Source organism: Malurus melanocephalus, unplaced genomic scaffold (assembly GCF_030028575.1).
Source record: "Malurus melanocephalus ecotype Western Australia unplaced genomic scaffold, MMel_1.1 scaffold_130, whole genome shotgun sequence".
In the NCBI taxonomy this organism is placed as follows: domain Eukaryota; kingdom Metazoa; phylum Chordata; class Aves; order Passeriformes; family Maluridae; genus Malurus; species Malurus melanocephalus.
The window spans coordinates 700,931-727,727 of record NW_026623362.1 but is presented as its reverse complement, the minus strand read 5'-3'; the positions used below and the strand labels follow the sequence as shown (position 1 = coordinate 727,727).

The 26,797-nt window shown below is 38.0% G+C and overlaps 1 protein-coding gene across 2 annotated transcripts in view; it reads left to right on the top strand.

Annotated features, from left to right (window-relative positions):
* Positions 1-26,797, top strand: part of SLC25A13 (solute carrier family 25 member 13) — a 99,752-nt gene that overhangs the window by 15,228 nt on the left and 57,727 nt on the right. For both annotated transcript variants that reach the window (XM_057370670.1, XM_057370671.1), the window contains exons 2-4: positions 8,449-8,502; positions 13,053-13,195; positions 20,871-20,986. In XM_057370670.1, coding sequence (XP_057226653.1) covers positions 8,449-8,502; positions 13,053-13,195; positions 20,871-20,986 — 313 coding nt within the window. The remainder of the gene's footprint in view (positions 1-8,448; positions 8,503-13,052; positions 13,196-20,870; positions 20,987-26,797) is intronic.

Below are 26,797 nucleotides of genomic sequence, written 5' to 3'. Positions count from 1 at the left end.
TGACCCAGTATGCCACTGTAGGGATGCTGTAGGGACAGAAAAAGAAAAAMCACCTGGTTTTGTTTGTTTGTTTCCAGTAGTACAGTGTTATCATTTGCCCAGGTATGTGCTGGAATGCTCCTGTTGTTTTTGTTAGCTATGAGGAAGGGTTCATGACCACAGGGCATTAGCTTTTMTTTGAGTCTCAGCATTTATAGCCATTTATAATTTTACTTGGTGTGTGTGATGTTATTTCCCTTCTGCAGGTGTAATTTGTTCTTTTTAAAGTTGTAGATTGGATCCATGCACACATAAGGATTCATGCCCACTTCCCACTCCCTTCCCAGTTCTCTGAGCTGGKGAGGTGTAGCATTTTGAATAGAGTTGAATAGATGGAATTGATTATAAATAGGATCTTGAAAAGTGAACTTCTATCTTCAAAGAAGAAAACACAATACTGAAACAAAACACATTTACCTRTCAGTTATTCCTACATAATTCCAATGCAATTATTAGTCAAGACATGTAATGTATAGGAACTTTTCTCCAGCACATTTCTTTTACTTGCTCATTCACAARTGTGAAGTCACAAATAATAAGTTACTCTAGCAACAACTTCAGATGGTGCCTAGAAATTCCACAAGTTTATGGGGACWGCTTGCACATCTATATAAWTTTTATTTCTTATTATGGAATTAAYAGTTATTTAAGAGGGGATGATTCTGGTTATGATATCCCTATATGGCACTGCTCCAGGTTTGCTTTCAGATTTTTGTTTTTTGCTGCAAACAATCTTGCTCACTCACTGGGACCTTGTGTTGACATCTGGATGAGAGTATTATGCAGAAACCTTTTATAACATTGTTCAGAGTGTCTGTTCTTGCCATTGTTTGCTCTCTTGGTTCTGTAGTTCATGAAGGTGTCAGATAAAGGATGGGAAGCTTCCTTTTACGTCTSTCTGTGTACTGCATGATGCCAGATGCAGTTGAGGACTCTGAGGAAATTCCCTGGCAGTGCGGCATTATGCCGTTGTTTTGAATCTTTAGATTRTGACTTCACTTGGTGGAAGCACCTGTTTAGGCTGTTAAAGATGATTTATGCTATGGCAGGGAAAGAGTGAGTGTTTGGGTGGTGGTTGGGGTCTGAAGCTTGAAGCCAGATGAAACCAAGAGTGATTGTCTCCATTAAGGGGTGAACTCTTGGGAACCTTGAGCACTTGTGAGCATGGGTGCCTTGGAGAGGCTTGTTATTAACTTGTACGTTGCATTCAGAGATTGATCTCTCAGAGCTCACTGTTGGTCTGCACGCTTTATTAGAACCATGGTGTTCAATGGCCTTTTTCTTGTCACCTACCCATTGTTTAATCCTGGTTCAGATAGATATTTTATGCTAGTAACATTGAGTGCCAGATAAGGTTCATGCTGCCCTAATAGTCTGCCACTTCTCCCTTAAAAGTTTTGAATTRTAACAGGTGTATCAACTGTCTGCTTTCTTTAGGAGCTGCTTTCAGCTTTGCAGTTTTTGCACTGGAGAATTTTAATATCCTTTGTTTCTTCAGATGAGATGAATGTTTTTCTGCTAGATGTAAGCCTCTAGCAGACAAATTGCTGCAACTGGGATGACTGTTTTCAAAAGGTGATCATGAAGCATTTGATGTCTTGAGCTTACGGTCAATGTACTGGTCATACAGTAGCACTGTTGTTGTGACAAAGCCTGTAATCTGGGCTGAGGTAGCCACCAAATATGTTAAGTTCATTATTTTTAGATATCCCTCTGTTTCTGAAAAGTGTCGGCAGGAAAATGGAGAGCAAAAGTAGCAGCTTTAGCATTTATAATCTCATCTATCTATGGTGAGCAAAAGTGGGTATTTTTGCAAAATACCCATGACTGGATGAAAATGTCATTTGACCATTCTGAGTAGCTCATTTGAAAATAATTTTTTTTACAGAAGAACCCTTTATATATCTTATGTATAATTATTACATTCTTCAAGTGAGCGGTGAACTCTGGTTTGCTGAGGTACATTGGAATGCATTAAGATTGCATAATGGCCATCACAGTGTGGCTTGCTTGTRTATCTTTGGATCACTGTCCTGAAGATGATCTGAGTACAAATGTGTTGTRGAACAGCTATGAGACAATAGGGAATATTAGAGGGAGAAGATACAGAGTATGGTAGCGCTGTATGATGGATCTGTAGGGTGATTGGAGACTGAGCTTTTTTTGATAGTAACATGAAAAGTTAAAGAAATTTCTGTTTTTTACAAAGTTTWGGTTTTCMGGTTCAGTTTCTTACTGTAATGTAGTGCATCGATTTTTGTTGCAGGAATGACAGCAATTGTATCCTTGTCCTCGTCTGGAGGTTGACTATGAAGTAATAGTCCAGTTTGTTCCTAAATCCCATTTTTGATAAGTGCTTAAAGTCTAGAGTGGTTTGTATTGGCCACAGTATGGTGCTTTTTCCTTTGGTCAAATGATTTTACTGAGCAATGGCAATGCCTAGCTATTTTTACCTTTCTATTGGGGTAGTTTTATTCTCCTTCTGTTTTCCAGGTCTTTAAATATGAAAACTGTAGAAGTACACAGTCTAAATATATTTTTACATAGCATCAATCAGCTAATCTTGGAAATTCTTGCAGCAGTTTTTCTTAAGCTATGTACTGCTCCCACCTTGGTTTTTATACCTGCTTGGGAGTATTGGACAAACTGGTTAAGGATTTTTCTGTATGTATATAATTGATAACTGTGTGTTGGTCCCTGATCAATTTGTGTGGAAAATCCTGTGGTTCATTGGGATTCTCCTTGTGTGAGAGCCATCTTATGAACAAGCCATCTGCATTTGCACTGGGACTTTGAAAGTAGGATCAAAGCTAGAAGGTAATTGCACAATAAAGTAGATTTGTTAGCTTTGATGCRCTTGGAGGAAGTGAGGCTTCCACTTACCATGGTGCAGAAGACAGAGAATTGCCCAGAGATTTATAATTATGATGGAGTAAAAATGGATGTGAATAGTTTTGCTTGAGATTTGCTGTCTCTGTTAGCTAGCAAATTTGTTTTGCTTCACCAGTGTGTGGSGTAGACTCAGCACAGCTGTCTGGTTTCAATAGTGTATACTCTGTGTCTCTTCATAGTAAATCAGTCTGTAGGATCTTCTTTGATTATTGTTAATAGGATTCGTTTATCTTAGCTTCACTAGGTGTTATTAGARAAAGGAATGCAATAACTGCTACTTARTGTAGGGTTAGACTTCTGCAAARTGTTGKTGTAATGTTYGACTGTGAGGATCAGAACTGCTTTYARAAAAGAAATGTTTTGTCTTGAGGCTGATTGTGCTCTGACTGATCAGACKGAATGTCCCTACCTGCCTGGTAGTTACCAACTTCTCTTGCAGTTCTTCTTACTTAAAGCCTTCGGACAGATTTGCGAAATGCTATCTGAACTGTATTTTCCTKGGAGAAATACTCAGTTTACTGTTAAGGAGGTCTGTTGAGAAGGTTTTTGATCTGCATTCAGTGCCAGCTCTCTTTGCAATTGTTTGATTCTCTGCTTGGTGAGCTGGTCCACATGTTGCTTGAAATCTTCCTTGTAGTGCCAGGTTCTGCATAGTTCACTTTCCATTGCAGATCACAGTCAAGTTCTTTTACTGCAGCAGGAATGGAAGTTTTTTTTCTCACCTTTTGCTGAAGTAAGGATATRCATGTTGGAATAACAGAAAATGCTTATTGAGACAGCTGAAACAAGAGACAGCACCCTGCATAGATGCTGATGCAGAACTTGCAACTTAGGATATGGGTGTGATGATGGAAAGTGACCATCATGTGAAAGGAGGAGGTTAGAGGAATGAAAGGAGGTTAGAGGAATGGTTATATATGTTTATGGTAGTATTAGTCTAAATATGGAAGAAAGATGATTCTCCTCTATGTAAACAAGTTAGTTGTATTAAAATAAAACCGGAGTGCTGTTTTGGCATAACACTTAAACAGTATTTAAGTGGGTTTCTGGTCTGAATTCAAACTTGACCAGTAAATGGCGCTTTAACTGGTTTCGGATATTCCAGTCTCTCATTTAAACAAGAATGTAAGGTCAAACCCCARTTTGATCTCCTTTGGAGTTGCCCATTTGAAGTGTATATGTATACTTTTGGCCAGAAGGAAACATTACTATGATCTAATCTGACCTCTTACATAAACTGGGCCACATGTGTTTGAGTCTTGCAGGTGGATGCAGTAACTTGTGATGAAACTAAAGAATACCCCTAGAAGACATAAGGTTTCAATTTTAATTTGGGGCCTTTTAGTGGTGYGAAATACATTGCATTCTTTAGTTGTGTTTAAGAATGGATGAACTTCTGAAAAATAATCTTAATTTGAACACATGCTACAAGAGGCTGTGATCACTTGTTGAGCTTTTCATCAAATATCTTTTCTTTGTATGTGTCCATAGATGGTGYTCTCTATAACTAAACGGACTGAGCTCACCACTGTCAGCCCTGCCACAGCTCTGGCATTCTGCTTGGAGAAGGACTGCTCTCCAGCGTCTTACCTGCTTGATGTCAGGAGGTGGAAGCTCTGTCAGCTTTCTTATTTGCATCTGAGTTGTATCCAGATTAAAATAAGAGAAATAAACAATATGAAATATTTATCTCTTTATCTTTGGTTAGGGCTTGCTGTTGTCCCTGTAAATTTTCTGGAATATTGTAGCAATTCCCAGGTATTCCTGGATTCCAAGCACCTTTCTACTCTGTCCAGTGTGTGGCTACTAAACTGATCTTTGCCATGAAGGTGAGAAGATCAGATGTTTTGTATATGCCATTAGATTAATGCTATATTGGCATTAATTCTGATTTTCCTACTGCTCTTTTTCTTTATTTCTATTGTTGTTTTTCACTGGATGGAGCACACTTGCAATGTTACTAGTCTTTATGGGTCTTTTGATACCATGCACTCTTTGCCAACTTGTTTTTTCTACCTTATATGAACAAATACATTAATAGAGTGGTTGAAAATGTAATATAAATTCCTTTGATTCACAATGGATTCTGTTTTCTTGTGTTCCTGTACAGTTGTGTTTTTCTGGAAAGACTCTGCATTTAATTTTGAGGATGGAAGTGAGATTGAAAATGCATGTCTCAGTAAACTGAGCATAAGTCAACGAGGAGAAAAGAGGTCTGATGGAGAAAATGGGTCGAAATTAAGGTCAGGGTACAAGGGGGTCTAAAGATATGAAGAGCTCCAGCATGCAAATCAATCTATGTGTTACTGTCTCTCACAGAGCTTTCCTTTCCTCTGTGTACCCTTTGTTGGATGTTATTGTTAATGGGAGGGATTCAGCATTTATAAGTGCAGTTCTTATATTGCCTGTTCTGTCTCATGCATCATACACATTATAACACACATGTACACGTAGTATATTGGTTAAGACTTTCAGGTGCCTACCTTAGGAATGAAAATCCCTGCTCATATTTTCCATACTTTATCCCAGTCTTTCCTGTAGTGTGTTCTAACTTCATTGTAGTCCTACACTTCAGTTGCTGTAGTCCCTGTTGTCTCCTGGTTTGGTTTTTTTTTTTGTAATAATAAATGTTGTTTGTTGTAAAGCTTTCTTCACTGAACCTTACCAAATAGAAGCTGCTGTTTTATTTTAAGTGTTAGTGACTGTTACATAGCATTTCTTTGTGAACAGCAATAACAAACATTATTTCTCTCAGACCTTCTTTATCAAATGCCTTATTATGCCACTAGAGTGGTGTCAGGSCTGCCACCTCATAGCTGGCTTTATCTTTATGGAGAGAAGATGGAAGTAAAATGGGGAAGTCTTCCCAGTAACGAAAGGTTTCACCTAAACCCAGTTAAATGAGAGTCAGTAAATATCACCWGAGTTGACTGGAGGAGTGTCTGTGGTCACTTTTCATCAAGCATGCTAACTGTCAGCTTGCAGTCTTGTTGGCATCAGGTTACTTAGCCCTTCARCTGCTGACATAACAATTTACAGAATGGTATGGAAAGTGATATTTTGACCTTTTCTAGAGTGGGAATCTTCTAGTAACACTTGTCATCAGGATCAGTTTTTTTTTGTGTGTGTGTGCAGCTTCAGCCTTGCCCATAGCRGGGTGTAGATGAAAAGCTGAATCAAATACTTCTTTTAGCACTGGTGTAGCTGCATTAGCATCGGTCTTCCTGAAGTTCTCATGTAATGTAATAGAGGCTCTATTCCTTTGTTGGGATCAGATACACCTTTCAGAATGGGCATTGGTGGATGTCATGTGGATGCCCCAATTAACACAGTGTCTGTTTGCCGGGAAATGGAAGAATGTGGAAGTAGACTGTGGAAAATGGAAGAATGTGGAAGTAGACTATGGGAAATGGAAGAATGTGGAGTGGACTGTGGGAAATGGAGAAAAGCCATGGTATGCTGCCACTGCTTGGGCTGCCAGTCTGCAGTCTGTGTGTGCATTCATTGACCTGACCAACTTCAACCTGTCTTTCAGTATATGGTATGAAGAAACTTGCTGTAAAAAACACCACTTAAATTCCCTCATAATCAAAAAGGGGCGGAAAAATAGCAGCWGGCCTGTGAGCACATCTCCCAGATTTCTCAAGATTATTAATATCAGTGAAACTAAAGGAAAATGAGTGGAAATTCATGTACCTTTTCCTTTGGTTTTTTTTCTCCCCTGGTTTCTTCAGGCCTAGCTTTCTATGACAGTATAAAATTTAAACTTCAAGACAGATGAAGTATGGTACTGATTCTTGTAGTGATAAATGTAACTTAGATTTTAATGGCTATAGATGTTTGAAGTGTCTTTCATTAGTGTGTATAGTGGCAAGGTTCTGGATTGAAGCAGTTTAGAGATGTTGGGTATTTTTCTTTCCCCAAAGTTTCCAGTTGCTCTAGACTGTCAGATTTTTACAAATGGAGTTAAACTAAATCTCTGCTCACAGTGATTATATTTAGGACAGCTTGCACTTTAGAAAACGCACATTTCTATATTCTCAGCTTCACAATTACACTTTGATTTTTTGCAACTGCTTTCACAGGGATTTCTGTGCAGACATAGAATTGGGACTCCAGCTGTGGACTTTGTCAGTTAAGTCATAGCATAGGTGTGTTTTTTCCCTTAAAAAAAAAGCCTTCTAAAATTTTATAAAAAAACCTTAATCATACATTTTTCTTAAAATACTCTGCATTTTGTGTTGGGGTTCTTTTTTATGTGTTTTTTTGGTGGTTTTTTTCTTTTTTTTTTGTCTTTTCTGTTTTTTAAATGACCCATTTGGGGTGAGGACAAACTTACTGAAGATTCATTATTAAATTTGTATATGTGAGGATATAATGCTGTTGTACAGACTTACAGGGACTCCTTCCATTTTGTGCAGTAGCCCAGTGTGGCTATTGGAAATGCACTTGGMGTCACATTCACCTTTAGTGTCTACCATTGCTCTTTAACAGTCAGGAAATTAAKTTAGTGTTTTATTGATAACATTTCTGATGTTTGATTCTTAAGTCAGGGGAAGATTGTATGTCTTATCCTTTGGCTGTTTACTCCCCACTACAGAGATATTTTCACAAGTTTTTTGAAAATCCAGGTTTGCTTGCAAAGTGTTAATTTTTAAATTTGGAATAGATTGATGTTCTGATTTGACGTATCAGATGATGGTTATTATGTTAGCAAGCACGATTTTATCAAAGTGWCCTGAAGAAGGAAAGGGAATCTATAGCAGGCACAGACTGAGGAGATGAATCCTCTTATTGCCAAAAGGGTTGTATGGTATGTCAACCCAGATGATACTGATGGACTTACTCCATAGTGGGTTGAATATTTTTTGATCCAGTGTTTTGAAAAAAAAAAAAAAAACCCAAAAAAAACTTTGGGCTTGTGGTGATAAATGTAACTTAGATTTTACTTGGAATTTGTTAATTGTCTGATCTGCAGAAAAATGTAGATGCTCTGCTTTCTGAATTCACCTCATTAAAAAGACCTAACTGTAAATTTAAAATGGTGTGATTGATAAGCCAAATAATTGCACTGAAATTCAGTCTTTTGTGGAGCTGTTTTCTTGAACAAATTTGTGAGTCTGAGWATTTAATTGTTGCTGTTTATCAGTTGTGGACTTCGTATGGTACTCTGAAAAGGTGCTGGAATTGTAAAAATCTATGGCAGAGATGGTGTAATGCTGAATCCCAGCAGAGAGGTATGTTATAAAGATTTGATTCTTGATTGTCTTTATGACTTGTTAATGTGTGCTTATTTAAGCATTGTGGGGTTGCATAAGGAGAGCAGAACAAARATGTTGAATAACTTTATGTAAGTGTGAAATGGATAAATTAGCATGGCCAGCTAAAGCATTACCTAATTTATCTAAGGTGAACATTTATTTTCATCACTCATTCTGTTGTGTTCTTGTTTTTAAATAACACTCTGACATCTTTTGTATAAATTATGCATATTAATGTAATTGTATTTACTTGTAGGTGGCTCTAACCAAAAGAGCTGATCCAGCTGAGTTGAAAACAATATTTTTGAAGGTATGTGTAAAGTAAATATTTTACTCTTTCTGCTTAAATTTTTCATATCTTTTGCTCTATTATTGCAGCATACAACTCTTGATAGTTTTTTCCAACCATTAATCATTCACTGTATTATTACCATGTTAGACTTAAATACCATTATCAGAATTGAACAATGCTCACCAAGAAGTCAGATGTATTCCTGAGTGATTATTGTATTGACTCAGAAGAAGTATTGCTATCTTAGAAAAAACCCACATTGTTCAGAGAATGTGATGGGAGTTTCAGTATTGTTCCTGCCTGTGGTAAAGTGTTCATGTAGACAYCTTACTGTTAAAAGATTTGGTAAACTTTCTTCTTCTATCTTTGCATCCTTTCTTCCTTTGGGGTTATCTCTGCCTCTCTAATTTGTAGAAGTGTTGGGAAGATCACTTCGTGAAGTGCTGGTCATATTTATTATTAACTGAAATTCCTTCTCTGTTGGCCTGCTGTGGAAATCATGCAAGAAAAAAAATGTCTCACGTACTTGCTTATATACTTGAGAGAAGTGTGCTTTAGTGTTTTGCTGGAAACTGGGAGGTGATACTCCAACCCTGCTCTATTCTTGGGAGACCCCAGCTGGAGTGCTGCMTCCAGCTCTGAGGSTCCCAACATAAGAAGGATGTGAACCTGTTGGAGTGAGTCCAGAGAAGGGTCACAAAGACAATCACAGTGCTGGAGCTCCTGTCCTATGAAGACAGACTGAGAGTTGGGAATTGTTTAGYCTGGAGAAGAGATGGCTCCCGGGAGATCTTACTGCWGCCTTTCAGTACCTGAAGGGAGTGTACAAATAATCTGGAGAGGGACATTTTACAAGTAGAAGGACATTTTGCAAGAACATGTTGTGATAGGACAAGGGGGAATGACTTTAAGCTGAAACAAAGTAGGTTTAGATTATAGAAATAAAGAAAAAAAACTTACTGTAAGGGTGGTGAAATCCCACAATAGCTTGCCCAGAGAAGTTGTGAATGCCCCATCCCTGGAAGTGCTTGTGGTGAGAGTGAGCGGGGCTTTGAGTAACCTGGTCTAATGGAGCATGTATGTGCCCATGGCAGGGAGGTTGGAACTAGATGATCTTTAAGTTCCTTTCTGACTCAAACTATTCTATGATTTTGTGAAATTGGCTTTCTTTGACCCATTTCCTAAATTTAAATARCTATTTCTAGCCTTTCTAAGATTTATTAGTACAGTGTTTGGGTAAATTTAGTATTCTGGTATTAAAAATAAAAAGTACAGAAATTCATGGTTCTGAAAAATAAATACAAGGTAGATACCACAGTGCTATTAGAGAGCTGTTGTATCTGAATTATTTTTATGGAGGTGTTGAGTGCCTAAGAGAGCTCGTATCTTTCAGTTTCTTTTTTCCACCTTTGCTCTCTCCAGCATCATGCCTCATTCTCCATGTACTTTTTATTATTTTTTCCATTGTCCCTTGTGAGCTATTGTTAACATTATGTGTAGGTGTCACAATGTGTATTACCAGTATTTATAGTTTTATCGTATACTGTCAGTATTTATAGCTCTGAAATCAGATTTTCAGTTGAGAAAGTCAGGATTTAACTTACTAAGTCCTGGAACGTCTATCTGTCAGGAGGGCAAAAAGACTCTTGAAAAAGAAGGGRTTATGTGGTTTACAGAGTTAAATACTTGAAGAGCAAGAGCAGAGCAGCAGAAAAGGCAGACAAGGAGTGGACCCACTGACCTGAGAAGATAGTGGCATTGAGGAAGGAAATAAACACACTACAGAAAAGCCTGGTCCCATCTGAAATGTGAGGTGTTCCTCAGAATAGGGTGATAATTGTTTCCTACCTGCTTGGGGTATTCATCTCTTGCATTTCTGAAGATTGTATCTCCCTCAASCTTCTGTTTTGGTGGATTGAATGGGTTGTAACTAAGCATACTAAATGTCACCTTCTGGCTTTTCTTCCTCTTTTGCTTACCCTTCCACTAAAAAGGAGGGATCCCAGTAAAGTGGAGTAATGAAATACAAGCTAATTGTTTTGTTAAGTATAATGCAGAGTTATAGTGCTGCTTACTCTCAAGAAGAAAACATGATAAGTGAATRTGTTATGTTGTTTCATGCTCTACAGATAAGTGATGGCCAGAGTGTTAATTAAGCTGCTCCAGATGATAAGTAGAGAAGCCAATACAGTTGCTTCTGCAGATTGTGGAATGTTCACYTACAAAATAATTTGACAACCATTCTTTCCTACTTCAATTAAGAATTAAAAAATATGATTGCCATGTAGGAAAGGTACCCACAGTGTAGAAATAAGAATGAAACTATCAGTTTGAATGCAGTTGATTGCAGTCAACTTTCAGCATATTTAATATGTCAAATCCCTAATAAAATGTTTGCAATTCTTACTTAAAATGGGGCCTAACTTGTTATTACTTGACTATCTAAAATGTATGTAAATAAGTTACCAAAAACCCATTAAGTACTATTATGTAATATCAGATTCTCTGTGGGTATAATTGTCAAAGTGGGGAAAAATAAAATTGTAAAGAACCAATTTTTCAATATTGCTCCTCCAAAACGAATAGAATTGATGATTTTTTTCTTTTTGTTATGATAATTTCCAAGAGTACTTCTACTTCTTCCAAGTCTTCTAACATAACCCCTAAGAGATTAGATTTTAGTSAAAGTGATCAAGCTGACATTTTTCAAGGTCATTTTCTATATGTAGTATAGAGTACGTGATTGGATTTCAAATGCACTCGAGTAAATCACAATGACAAGAAACGGGGACACTGAAACCTTGTGTGTTTTCTGTTATTGAGTGCGCTAGCAGGGGGTTAGCCTGGATGAAAAAAAAGAAATACAGAAGCGTAGGCTGTCTGACTTATTTGATTTGTTTCTCAATAGCAGCTGTGTTAAAAGTTTCTGAGGCTGGGATTCTGAAGGATTCTGTCTCTCTGCAAATGATTACATTGAAATCAATTGATCTGTTAGTTCTTATAAAAGTATACAATTCAAAATTCCTTGCAGTGTAGCAGCTCAAAAGCTTGTGTTACAATGTCTGTTGAAACAGGAATCCTTTAGTGCTAACCAATATATAGATGCCAAAGCAAGATACATTTTGTTTGGGCTTGCTTCTCTGAAGCCTTTTTTCTTGAAGATATTGCTGTACCTGAAAATGGTATTTATATAGCACTAGAAGAAAATAATCTACTTTACTGTAACACTTTGGCATCCCTCTGAGAGTTATATGCCTACAGCAGGTATAACGGTACGCTGCAGGCACCAGTATGAAATGAAAACTGGCAGTTTTCGTCCCTTAGCAGTGCCATAGTAATGTGAAAGAAAACATGTGTTTGAAGTACACTACAAAATAGCTATAGGCATCTAATTTATTTATTACTTTAGTGTGGATAATGCTCTGTGGGGAGCTGCAACAACAGTTTATCATCCTACCTTGCCTTAAAAGAGAGAGAAATTAGCAGTTTCTTTCCTGTTCTCAGTGCACATTTGTTATCCCAAGACAGACCTGTTTCCCTTAAAGCTAACACATGGTTCTGCAAATGTTGCCTGGGATTTCTTTTTCTGTTAATGATTGTCCTTATCCTTTTTCTTTAATTAAAATTAATTCTTTAGGGTTGATTTCAGATTTGACCTTCTGCAGAAAATGAGGAYTTTAAAATTTGAGGGATGACCTAGGAATGAGGGTAGGTTGGTAATAAAGGGAATTTCATTCATATATTTATTTCAATATTATCTTCAAAAATTTTAGCATTACTTTYATTTGTAACATATTACTGGATGATTTCCCTGGGAGCAAATATGCTTGGGTCTGTCAATAGCTGTTTCCTGGAGTAGTACGTCAGTAACTGTGTGAAAAAGGGGATAATATATGGCAGGTGTTGGAACTCTTCTTGTGTCTTCAGTGTGCTGAACTGTCAAAGTTCTTGTTTTTATGTTACATTTTTCTGCAAATGCTATTCTTTGGCCTCTTTCAGCACTTCAACCAAGGAAGAGTATTTGTAGGTTTTCCTTTCCTTGAGGACCAGCCATGGCTGGAGGTAATCCAGTGCAGCTCTTCGAAACAGCGCCCCCAGGTGGACATTCCTTCGGGATCATTTGCTCCACTGGCATTTTACGGGTGTCGCCAACCCTGCCTTCTCACTCTGAAGGAGAGTGGCTAAACAAAGGAGTCATTTCAGATAAATAAGATATGTGGAAGGACCCTACTGCTGTCAACGTTTGCCTTGCAAATAAGCTTGTACTTTTTTTTCTCATTGAAAAACATATTCAGTACTGGGGGATTTCTAGACTACTCTGGAGAAATTGTTGACATGATAATACAAAAAATGTATGTCTGCCATTTGTTGTCYGGGAAACTAAGCCTTCTGCTGCTTGAGTAATCCCCTCTTATTTTTTCCTGTTTGGGTCTAGGCTGTAGATTCACTGGAGCAGAGCTGTCATCTGCTGTAACAGGCACTTGCTCCTGGTTGGAAGCTATGGGTGGTGGTAATAAATGTCTGGAGAAGCATATATTGAGTCATTAAATATTGTATTAATTTAACAGTATGCAAGTGTGGAGAAGAATGGAGAATTCTTCATGTCTCCTAATGACTTTGTCACACGGTACCTGAAGATAATTGGAGATGGTTTGCCTAATGCAAGCACTGTACAGCTCCTTGCAGGTGTGGTGGATCAGACAAAAGATGGGTAAGTGTTTTTTTTTTGTGGTTTTGTTTTTGGTTTGGAGAGGGGGAGGAGGGGTTTGTAGTTGATTCATTTGCTTTTTTTTCTATTGCTCATTTTAAAAATACAAAACCGTTTTTTCAAAACAGTCTGATCCCTGAAGAGTTGTGGAAGTTTGTTTTGTTTTGTTGTTTTTTTCCCCTGCATATAGTATCTTTTACGCAAAAAGTGTAGAAACAATGTTTTCAACTACACATACCATTTAGTGGTGCAAACCATTTTCTGTCTACTATATATTTTTAATTCATGGAACCTTTCATGTTTGTTGGCTGGCTCCTCTAACTCCTGTTTTTCTTTCCTTTCCTGAGTCTTTCTGTCTCTGTTTACTTTACRTATCTGTCACAAACATATTCAAATAGAAATCCAAAATAAGTTCAGCTGGTGTAGGAAGAGAGCCTATAAAAAAGTGTCCCTTCTTTGTTTTGCCATGACACTCTTGAAGGTTTTTTCTGCTGTATTTTTCCTTCAAGAGGGAGGAGGAGCACCTAGGTATTTAGGGAGCCACTCTGTAATCTTGGGAAGACAGTAGAAAAGTTGGTTGCACATGGTTTGCATTTGAAAGGCTSTCTTTGCCAATAGGCAAGATTAGCTACCCTTCCACCTTCCTTCCCCCTACTTTAATGAAATCCTAGCTTTTGCTTTTGGTACTTGCCCAGGCAAGCTGTCTCTTCACCCATATGAATGCATTTGTTGAACCCTCCCTTTAAAGTGTCTTCAGAGAAACTTGAGAATAATTAGCTATGGACTTAAAGTGTGTAGTTGTGGCATTTTTAGAAACCAGAAAACTTCAGGCATGACTCATATCAGTGGTTGCAGAGAGTAAAATGTGAGATAAACACGGCATGAGTAGAGAATGCAGTCTTGCTAGGGAACAGATGCAGGCATAACTGAGAAGTTTTGCAGTTCTTTCTGTGCTCTCTTTTCTGCTCAGCCAGTCACATGTATTTGGCAACTGGGCACCTTAAACGTTGCAGAAGAGTAAATGTGATGATTGCTACCCAAGTAAAAGAATTCTATAAAAGGTTGTGTTGGTAACATTGATAGCATCTAGAAAGCYGTGGCTTCAGATAGTGTTTGACTGAAAACGTTAAACATTTCTCAGATTTCTTCCCTTGGTTTGATGCCTGCAAAAACAGCATTTTCCAAATTACATGGCTTCAAATCCGTTTTGTAATAAGAAGATTGAGAACATAATCCATACCTTGTGATTTGGATCTCCCTCACAAACAGAAGCTGGTGTCAGGAAGAACAAAATGTAAAACTGTAGCCTATGYGAACTTGTTGACAAGTTGGGATTTCATAACTTGGCGTGATCTTGTAAAAGTTTTGCGGTGTAGCRTTGAGGCTTCTAATTGCTGCTTTCTGCCGTGGGTAAGGATTGTTTCTGTAATCCACACTGCTCAGTGACAGTTGGTAACGTGTCTTTGGAGAGTCTCTTCTAGGATTCAGGCTGTCTTCTTGATTAGTTGCTGTACTAACATGTGAAAGTATGGAGAAAGTTCAGAAAACAATTAGCATCCATCACTCTAATATAGCACTGTAGCATTTTTTTGCCATATGGCCCAGCATTTGTACCTTGTTCCCCTGGTGTATAAAGTAATTTGCAGAGTGATCATCTAAGGCAAGGGTCAGCTGCTCTYTGTTTCCAACTTGGCAGTCCAAGCTCCCAGTTTTACAGTGAAGCACAAAACTGCTTTTGTTAATGTTCGTTTTTAATAGGCTTGTCAGTGTTTAGAGACTTACATGTATTTAAGGTCATGAGAGTCTKTTCAGTAATTTAGCATTATTTCTATCATAGAATAGAAGGTATCTTGCAAGAGCAATGACAAGTTAATTTTGTTGCAGTGTTAGTGACTTAAAGTAATGCAGTTCTGAAAATACTGYTAGGATATTTCCAGAAGCATTTATCCACTATCTTGGATTCCTCTTGTGCTCTGAAGAAGCAGATGTTGTTCATGACTGGTGRGAATGACCACTTGTCACTAAAAGGRTCTGAGCCTCYACCAGGATTGTTTCTGGMACTCTTTAGAGTGMGTTTTAATTTATTCTGATGTTGGTGACAGGTTAGGTATACATATATATACAATGTATAATCTGTATGAAACACTGAACTAGTTAAATCTCACAGTTGACAGGCAACACAAGAGCTTCTGACTCATGAGCAGGCCATATAGATGGGCAAAGAGTTRCCTACCAGAGAACTGAAGAAGTTCTGAGTTGAAATGAAAAGAACAGTAGCTCTCAAATGCAATCTYACAGTGGTTACTGTAGACGAGATCTCATAAGTCTAACCCAATTCCTTCATTGCCAGAGATTAAGGATTTGAGGGTCTACATGAGCTGCTGTTGTTGCAACAAAAGTACAAGGCCTCTTAAGGCATACTCTTGTTCAGTGAATATCTGTTGCCATGGAAGCAAGTTTTGCCTCCATCTTAAGCCGGGGCAGAGGTTTATTTGATGGTGGGCTTTCCCGCTGCTCTCTTACAGAGACATGTTTKTAAGGTTTCTTCTAAGAAAAGGAAATATTTTTCTTGCTGATGGCCAGACAAACCTTTCAAAGTAGTCGATTGATAATAACACAGATAATAAGTGTTGTATTGCATGGTTGTTGTTTGTACGAAACAGATCTCAGAGCCTGGTTACTGGCCTTAAGCCTCTCACTCCTAATCTAAGTTAACAAAAAATGCTTCCTAATCTTAGTTAAAAAAAGGCTTCAGCTGGATCAGAAATTTCCCCAAAAAAAAGAAGCTTTCTCAAGGCCTATCAGGAACAGGCCAGGCATTTTCCATGCTGGMTACTGTAATATCATTTTTCAGTTTTTTGTTGTACTTTTAAACATCTGCCTAACAAAATAAGTATTTACTGCACRTCTCTGTTTGGACTGTAGTAACTAACACTTTACAGAGAAATACCATATGCTTTATTTTTAGAAAGGACTAAGTATTCAGAAATAACACTTGGAAATGCCAGCATTTTCCRTTATTATTGGATATAAATTTATCTTCTAATGCACCAATTTACACTATACTTAGTTTACCTAGCTTGCAGTGTAAAATAATAGATGTAGCTTCAATTTGTGTCCCATTATGTTACCATGTCTAAATTGCTGATACAGTAAAAACATCTGCATTGATTTCTGAAGAAAACCTCTTCATCACTGCATTTATATGTATTATTACAGCGGCCAATGGCTTTCTTTCTTTGCATGGCTACCTGCAGACTTTTTCTGGTGGGAATGCATCATGTCYATGGGGTGTCCAGATTCTATGGGTGTGAGAATGGAAGAAAGAAGAGAGTAGTAAATAGTGGTTTTGCTGCACCATACCCAGTTGTTGTGTTTGGAATGTTGCTCTTGTATGCAGATGCTTTTAAAATATCAGGATTTGAGCCTTTCTGAATAAATCGTGCAGTGTTGGCACTGATAATGATGATGTGAAAGTGACGGAAGACTTTGACTTACTTAGGTGGAATGTCTTCAAAACTGAAGTAAGCTGAAATAAAATTTYGTAAACATCTCAGCTTCCTSTCCTTGTGCTGTTAAAATCACTAGGTTTTTCTCTGCTTTTGTAACATAAATGACTACTTAGRTAGATAAAATAACTCTTAAGTAGTATATTGAAGTCCATGTTAATATATGCTGTTTAATGACACCTAATGATATTCAGTGAAGGGTTATGCTAAACCCAAAAGGGTGATGCTGAACCAGAGAGAAAACGTGTTACCCAGGCAACTGCCCTTGTGCAGTATAGAGAAGTGAGCATATGGCTATGTAGTACACATTATTTCAGCATCTTTAAGCATTAAGAATCACACGTGTAATTGACTGAAAAATTACTGCTCAGTTACTGTATTGTATGGTCATAATAGAAGTAAATGAATACGTCGTTGTTAGAATAGATCTGTTGGGAATCACTAGCAGGCTAGTCTACTTAGGGAGCAAAAATACAATAAGAAGAAAATAGCTGGTTTAATTAACATGTAAAAATTGGGTTAATTTGAATTCAGCTGGCACAGCAGATATTAATGTCTGTTCTTTAACAGTCTGGSTAGAACCACACAATTTGTACACTTTTAATCTTCTTGGTACTATGAACAATTGTTTTTAAAAATGCACATAGGGCTATTTTAAGCATCTATCTCTGACTTATTAGAGGGSTTATTACTTCCAAGTACTGAAAAAGAATGCTTCTACCAGTATAAAATCTCACAGCAATGTTAATACGTGGAGTTTTAATCGAACCCAGGCCTAGTAACACAGAATATGTTCTTAACGTGGTGCTGGGATCCTGATGGGGTAGGTGCTGTATTGCTTTTCTGTGCTGTCATCATTGTATCATGATCTCTTGGTAAGGACATGTGCAGGTTGTTGTTTCACACAAAAAGTGGTGTTACCAAAATGGTGTTGGCAGAGTTTTTACATTTATAATCCGAAACAATCCTATTCTAGAGTCTTGTCAACTGCTGTCCTTTTTGTGTGCGTGTGTTACAGTCTTTGGGACAGAACTCATTGCTTTGGATCTGTTTARTGTTCAGTCAGGTATGTTACCAATAATAATGAATAATAGTAACCTTTTATAACCACTAAGTCACATTGTAACAGTAGATATGTGTAAATGCAAAATCTCAAAAATGTTGAGACATATTGGTTTAAAATTGAAGGAAATGTTACTTCTGAAAAAAATTTCTTTGGGCTGAGAAGGGATGGTAATTTTCTTCTTTTTAAAGACTGAGTATCTGTGTAGTCTGTGTCCAACAGTGGGGAGTACTGAGAGCTCCCAAGGAGTTTAAAACACTGATGGATTRCTCATGTGCTAACATGTGCATATGTAATAATGCATGGGCTTCTTTGCCAGTAGAGCTTAAGGCATTGTTACATGTTTGCTGGCATCATCAATTATGAGTTTAATCTTAAGAATACCTGAGGAGGTTTCTTTTTATTTACTTCTTGCACTGTGTTATAACTTAGAGTGAGTGGAGAGTTCTCAGAGTTAATTATTTGTTAGACCATTTCACACTCTAAATTTCTTTTATTTATTGYATATATATTGAGGGAGGTAATGTAAGACAGCTTTTAAGCCTTCTCTGTGCTGTGCTTTTTTTAAAAAAAAGTCCTCTTTTATTCCTCTTCTCATGTTTTTATGTTCCTCATGGAAGTCAGCTTCCTTTACCCTGTGGGTGTTTGGCTGCTGATGTGCAGCAAGCACACTTCTAGTGTTGATCTGSGAAAGCCAGTAGACAGAATTTTTCTAGACTTCAGCAAAGCTTTTGATACGTCTCTCACAGTGTCCTTCTGGACGAAATGTCCAGCACAGAGCTGAATAGCTGTGTTACATCATGGGTGAGCAGCTGGCTTACAGGTCAGGCACAAAGGGTTACAGTGAACATGGTGRCATCAGGTTGGTGGCCTGTCACTAGGGGCTCCATCCTTGGCCCTTCAACACCATCCAGCGCTCTTCAACACCTTCATAAGTGACCTGGATGCAGGACTCATAGGGATACTTAGTAAGTTTGCCAACTGTTGACTCCCTCAAGAGCAGAYGCCCTGAAGAGAGACCTCAACAAAGGAGAGAGATGGGCCATCACCAGTTGTATGAAGTTCAACAAGGGCAAGTGCTAGATTCTGCCCCTGGGATGGGGCAGCCCTTGGTGTTCATACAGACTGGGAATGAGATGCTGGAGAGCAGTGCTGTGGAAAGAGACCTGGGGGTCCTGGTCAACAGAAAGTTGGCCATGAGTAGCAGTGCACTGGCATCCGGGAGGGGCAACCCTGGCTTGAGGAACATCAGGCACAGCATGGCCAGCAGGGCAAGGGAGGGGATTGTCTCACTCTGCTCTGCACTGGGGCAGCCTCACCTCAAGTGCCGGGGGCAGTTTTGGGTGACACAGTATAAAAAAAGGCATTAAACTATTAGAGAGTGTTAAACTATTAGAGAGTGTCCAAAGGAGGGCTACGAGGATCGTGAAGGGTCTGGAGGGGGAGCCATGTGAGGAGCAGCTGAGGTCACTTGGTCTGGTCACTCTGGAGAAGACTGAGGGGAGACCTCACTGCAGTTACAACTTCCTYGTGAGGGGAAGAGTTAGGGCAAGTACCAAACTCTTCGCTCTCGTAACCAATGTCARAATTTGAGGAAACAGCATGGAGCTGAGTTGGGGGAGGTCTAGGTTGGATGTTAGGAAAAGGTTTTTCACTCAGTTGGTTGGATACTGGAACAGGCTTCCCTGGGAAGTGGTCACAKYGCCAAGCCTGTCTGAGTTCAGGAAGAACAATGCTCTGAGATACACAGTGTGTCTGTTGRGGATGGTCCTGTGCAGGGCCAGGAGTTSGACTGCATGATCCTGATGGKCCCCWTCTACCTCAGCATATCCTSTGTTTCTCTGAATTCCCATAAAACAGGTGACTGGAAAAGGCTGTGTTGTCATGGAACATCACAACTTGATGGAAAAAATATATTTTGCAACTTATTCAGACTTGTAGTTCTTCACTGTTATTGCATACTGAGTAGAAGTTTTCATTGAACTGGCTGYAGTGTCATTTGGAATCAAAGTTTTAAGGATATAGTTAGTTTCCATTAAAAATCCCCTGGGTTTATGAGTGTTTCTTGACATTGGATACACTGAATTTCCACTATTCTCAGAAATAATCATTGTTCCCTAGCTGCTGCCACATGAACCCATTAAAGCTAYGTGCCTGCTACACTGACATAAAGCAGCCTGAGAGACGGCAATCTCAAGTATTCCAGACTGCCAGCAGGCCTTGCTGCCACATATTTGAAGACAATTTAAAACACTGCAACGTAGACATTGAAGAAGCATCAAAACAGAAGAATAGTTGGCCTTTGCCTCTTTAAGAATTGGAGTTTGATCTCCATTTGAACTCTTTGAGTGTGACGCAGAGAAATTAGAATGCTCAGGGGTCTTCGCTGTATCAAACCTACTGCTGGAAACAATGCCAAGTTGTCTAATTATGTTGTATTTCTGCTAATGAACTAACTTCTGGAAGGACAACTCTGCTTATATCTATGCTCTGCTACTGTGCTAGCACATTGGGAGCCTGGCTGTATGATGAATTTGAAATTGCTGTTGGGCTGAGAGAGAACATGCAGGCTACTGATTGAAATTTGTGGCTCAACGGCAGGATGTGGAGCTGTGATGGATGACTGATAAGTTGCTAGCAAGCAGATGACACACTCTGATCGGTTCCTTCTCAAGTGAATGGCAGCATGTAGGTCTTGAATGGATTTGCTTTCCAAAATTGCTGAGACTTGAGGGAAGTTACTAATTCTTTATTGACTCTGTCTTGCCAGTGGAGGAAGGTAGACTGCCCCAGAGGGCAGTTCAGTTAGACATTAAATCTGAGGTGAGTAGCCACACTGAATGGTTTTGTTTATTTTATGTTCTGTTGTGGCTCGCCGAGAGGAGTAGTTTCTTGTTCAAAGAGACATTTCCATTTAGTGATACACCAACCTTCTGACAACATTGGAGATAGGGCATTTTAGGATAAAWTTTAATTCCTATTGAATAAACTTTGAACACATTGTGGTTAAGATCTTATTTCTTTTGTATAATCAATGTTWTATTGTATTTCAGTTTTCTGCAAGCAAGTTGGTTTCATAGCTATTACTTTTTCCTTCATTCCTTAGGTTGATATCCTTTCARGAGTTTGTGGCATTTGAATCAGTGCTGTGTGCTCCAGATGCATTGTTCATAGTTGCCTTTCAGCTGTTTGACAAGACTGGCAAAGGAGAAGTTACTTTTGGTAAGATATTCTTAAATGTGCATTCTTAATGCAAAAATCCCTACCTATGCCAAAATCTATTTCACCTTCTGTTACAGTAGGAGACAGTGATTGGTAGCAGAACTACACTAATGCCAAACAAGTTTATGTCTGAACTTTTAAAATTCTTTATGTGTGCACAGAATGAAGCCAAGGTCATCGTCATTGTCATGGTTTTCTCTGGAGAACTGGTCACTTCTTTTTTTCTCTTCCCCAACATGCTTGTGCAGRTCCAGAACAGCAGTGAAAAGTGACTATAGGAAATGATTGTAAAACTGCAAGAAAGTTGCCAGAAGACCTGGCTGAATATTGGGTTTGAAATTACCCTGAATTATTTTTTGTTTAAATTGGCTATATTTCAAGCTGGCTGACTTTTAAAGCTTAAAACTGCATTTTGTGAGATTTTACAGTAATAAATTAATTATTACATGCTCTCAGCCATTCCCTCCCACCAAAAATTCAGCTGTGCATTGGAAGTGTGATGTTTGCACTGATAATGAGATATACTCAGGCCAGTTTAAAGCTTGATTAAGGGSACTTTTTATTTCTAGATACTCTAGGGACAGCTTTTGATATCTGCAGGAGTATTTGCCAGCTGCCTAATGATAAGGGCCATTCCATCTGAAAGAAGGATTCAGAATTTAGCAGTGTGGACTAGTATGTGATACTGAGCTTGCACTTAAAAAATTATGGGGATTTTTTTTTCTAAGTATCTACATTGGATAAAATTGGTATCTCTGATCTGCTACATTTGAGTGTATATATTCCTATATATCAGGTGGATAAAATTGGTATCTCTGATCTGCTACATTTGGGTGTATGTATTCCTATATATCAGGTGGATAAAATTGTTATCTCTAATTTGCTACATTTTGTGTATATATTCCTATATATCAGGTTTTATTGATTGTTGTTAAACAATTGTGAGTAAATGAAAAATTTGATGAAATTTACTCTTTGTCTTTCTGAAATATATGGGTTACACATCCATTGCGTTTTGCTACTATTTCCCACACATGTGTTATGCTCAGTTAAAAAAGCCCTTCTCTTTCCATTTGAGCTAACAAGATTCTGTAACCATTGCTTGAAGCATCATTGTATTCCTTCTACCATCTCCAAAATTCTGTATTTGAAGTTGTGGCTGGTGAGAAGACTTGCTGTCTCTTCTTGTGTCTRTTTTTGTTTTTTATTATTTTGGTAGTCCGTTGAGGTTGTGAAAGATGTGCTTTTTGTGTGCAATATTTTAGAAGTTACTACAGATGCTAAAAGATTTGCAAGAATTTCAGAAAAAAATTCTGCAGATCATAACTTAGATGAAGGCAGTATTTTGTGCCTAACATTTCTGTGCATGTATATGGACAGAGAGGCAGTGAGAGATGCCATGCTTTTGAAAMAGGAGGGAGTGCATATTTTGCTAGGATTTTGTTCCAGTGAAGGCAGACCAGGGTTCCTGGAATGCCTGTGATGTGCAGGTTCTTGTCTGCGTCAGAGCCTCYGGTTGCTCGGAGCAATCATTAATAATCTAGGAAGAGCTATAATCGTTTGATCTGAATGTTGAATCAGTCCGACTTAACTTTTTAACTCTTGGCATTCTTGTTCCTATTTTTCCTGCTGTCAAATGCGTCCCTTGGGGTTTGACACAGTGAGTCAAAGGATTTGTTTGGCATTTGAAATCCATTGAAGTCCTTCTAGTGATGACAGAAAATCCCATGCCAGACTGTATTTAAGGTATTTGAAAGAGCAGACATGCCAGTGTTGGCAGAATCTCACATAGCTTTTGTTTAATTCCTTCATCTCCGCTTTTCAAACCATAAATGTACTTTATAACTTCTRTATAGTAYTTTCTGGCTACCACCMCAGCAAATGCCTGGGCTGGGGAAGRTGGAAGAGCTGTCTCAGTGCTGTGCATTTTGAAATGGTTGACCTTTAGACAACCATTAGACCTTTAGACCTTTATTTTCTATCGTGAGGAAAAAAAGTTGTATTTTTCTTCTATGATGAAGAAAACTAATATTTTTATAAATCTATTATTAAAACAGTATCCTGTAACTTTGTCACTCAGTGCCTCAGTCATGTGTCTTTGATGTTAATTATAAGATCTTTTTCCATTCACTTGAATGAGAGTAGTATTAAGTCCTTATCAAGGTTAGGAGATTTAAATAGGGGTTTTATATGCTGTGGAGTTACAGTGTGAAAGGAACAGAAGAAAAGGGAAAGGCTAATTTTTCAGTATATCACTGTTAGGTGTAGTATCTCAAGGATCTCATTTTAAGTCTGTATCTGATTTTATTGTTGCAAAGAAGCAGCATGGCTTACCTGTGCAGTAGTAGTTTTTCTGTACACTAAAATAAATGTATAAATATTTTAGCTTATACCATACAAAATTTAGGGCTTCCCAGCAGTGAACTTCACATTTTCTATCATACAAATTTATCCAAATCTTACTCTTCCACAGGTGCACTTGGCTTGGCATCTTTGTTAAACAAATTAATAATGGGCTTTATGTCAATGAACTTTTACAGTGAATGCAAGATACAGGCTGTGGATATTCAGAGAAATATTCTGGATAAAGAAGTTCCAGTTTATCACTTTACTTTTCTTGAAAAAYGCTGCAATGTTACTTTAGCTTCTGGGCTGGAAATGTATTTGCATTTTAGCTGTATGTTGACATCTGTACAATTTTAAATGTTTAGTTTCTTTTACGTTGCAAGTTAACTGTATCTGGTTCTTTGACAGAACTATTAACTAGTTAAAACAGCTGATGYTCAAGCAGTATGGGTACATGGCAGGGAAAGTATTTCTAGTTTATTGCTTTTTGAGGTGAATTAAATGGCCACTAGTAAATTGGTGACTTGTGGCTGATTGAGACTACACCTGGTCATTGCATCATGTTGTAGATTTACTTTCTGCTGAAGTGTCAAAGCTTTGACAGTTTGCAAGGAGTTAAAGCTCTCAGCAGGAAAGTGAGAGGAAGTTTAGCTGGCTTTTAAATTCGAGGCAAAGAGCAAACCATTGCTTCTTACTGTTGAGTGTTGACAGGCACATAAAAGCTGATAATGTAAGTCCAGGGGTTTAAGAGACTTTGTAGAGTTGCTTTTTTGTCGTATGACTGTATTTTAATGCCTCATTAAAGAAGCAGAGCCCTTTGAAATTCTTTACTAGATGGCATTTAAAAAAAGGTGAGATGGTTGTGTAAAAAAGTGTTTAAAAACTAAGTCACTGTAACCTTCATCTTTAATTTTGGATGGGTAAATTAAATGATGRGACCTAATAGTTCTGAGCTGTGAATAAAAGAGCAGTGATATCCAGGAACTGGAACTTCCCTTTTCTGATACCAGTTCTCACAAGCCCTAGTGAGGGGCAAARTAAGTATTATCCATGTTGAGTTTGRTAAGAGAATAAGGAAAGGCGCAATAAGAGGTATGGTTGCCTGAGTTTGTGCTGCCAACCATTATTGAACCTGCTTTAAAGATTTTAATTCTGACTTGTATTAAAATAGAATTACCCACCAGACAGAAATTCTTGCTCTTGTGCTTAATGAAATGGAGCTGTGGTATAGTGTGTGTTTTTATGGTTTTGGTTTTCTTTTTTAGAGATCCTCTTATTCAAGCTGTTTCAAAATGGATGTTGTGCTGTGCTGCTTTGAGAAATACGAGTGTGCTGTAAAATGTCAGTCGTTTAATAAGAAACAAGAAAGAAAAGTAAAACAACCTCCTCCCAAACCCACAAAAACATGAGGAAATTGGGAACCCAACCCCCAAATTTTTGTTGGTTAAGTCTAACAGCTGCAAATTTAAGCATTTAAGCACTTAAGAAAGGTATTTTGCTTTTGTCTCTAAACAAGACTTTATTGGCATGCAGACAGCAGCTATTGTGGGTCTCTGCTTCTGTTATTAATTATATCAGTACAGTTCTTAGATAAACACATTAATTAAGGATACATCTTACTAAGTGCTCCTGTTTGCTGATACCTGGTACTTGAATTGCCTGAATACCTGTTTGTAAACTTTTTTAAAAGGACGTAGCTCTTAATAGAGGTTTAAATACAACTATTGTGATGAGCTTCAGAGTATTTTTCTCTATGAAAATGCTCTGATATTATTTTAATAAAAAAAAATGATTACAGGAGTTTCATAATTGCTTTTATAACCAAAGAATTAGGTTCCAATTGTGTGACATAGCTCTTGGTTTTGAGAATTACTTGTTTTATGCTTTGCACTGTAATTGCTGGCATGACTTGGTTCTTCTTATGGAGTCTGTGATTCTTTTTCTCTTGCACAACACCTAGCTTAGTGAGGTTCAGCCTTGTAGATAAACCTGAACTACCAAAATAARTTGCTGGGGCTGTAAGCTTTGATCACTCTGTAAACTGCAGTGTTCAGTATTTAGCAGTGATACTTCCATTGCTGGTTCAAATTACCTTGAAACCATTTGTAGCTAGTGATGTGTCAGCTTACACATCACAGCTTCACCCATACAGTGGCACATTTGTTGGTTTATAAATGATAGCAACCTAGATATGATGATCCCAGTGGCAACATTATAGATGCAAAATCTTGTTTAGTCTCTGATGTTTTTTGTTATTTGTACTGGATTTTGCAAAACTGTTWGCCAGTTTTAATTACTACAGGCTGTAAAGTAGACTCGCTTGTATATTTATTTTCTTCAAAACAATTTTTGAAATCTGCTCAGACTGTTTTTTGAGAATTTCATTTCTAGACATATGTCAGCTTGGCAAGTTTTTGCTTTGTTTTTTTTCTTTTTCTTTTAACTAAAATGTTATGTAACCAGGCAGACTTTGATGCAGGCATCTTAAGTAAAACAGAGCCTGTTGAGATACAAAGTGAATCTGTCATTCTAAATACTAGGAGAAGCTTTGTCCTATTACACTGTTGGGTTTCATTTGGTCAAGAAATTGCAATTGAGTTTTCTAAATCATCCAGAACTGAAATTCAGTGTTTCACTTTATTCTTTGTTTTCGGTTTTGTTCTGTTGTTTTGTTGGGRATAGTAAGAAAATCATCAAACAATGCAACTTGGAAGGGACTGTGGCTGCCTTCTGGTTCAAACTGTTGCAGCACCAACATCGAGAGGGCAATATCTAATCAATGTTTTAAATAGTCTTTGAGGCTGGAGACTCTGCAGGCTCTATGAGCAAGTATCTTCAGTGTTTGATCACTGTTAGAGGAGAAAAGTGAATTCCTGAGGCCTATGTGGGGTTGCCAGTGTTCAGCTTGCATCCATTGCCTCTTGTCCTTGTGTTGTGCGCCTCTGTCTTCCCTTCACCCTCCCACTGGATAGCTATAGACAACAATGAGGTCCTCCTTTAGATCCCTCTTCTCCACACAAACAAAACCCCAATCCATCAGCTTCTATATGCATGTCCCGTGCATCGTCCCCCAGCTGCCTTGTRTGAAGAAAACAGAAGTGATATTCTGTTTTTGTTAGCAGGTTATGCTTTTACCTTGGTGAAAGTGATCTGGGTTTTTAAAATTATTATTACTCAGGACAAGATGGGTAAATTTATTTTTTGTGCCCACATGGGCGTAGTGCTTTTCMAACTTGAGGTCTTTGGGTGCTGGCACTTTGTTGCTCACTTCTAATGAGGCCAGGAAAGGTAATAAAGAGATGTAAGGCTGTTGCCATGAACTGAAATTATAGGTACCCACAGCACAGGTAGAAATATTTTTAAGAAATTGCATTCTGGAAAATTTTTGAAAACTTTTAAAGTAAGCATATTATRTAATATTCCATGTGTAAATTCATGTTATTCCCTCTTGCATCCAGTGGAGAC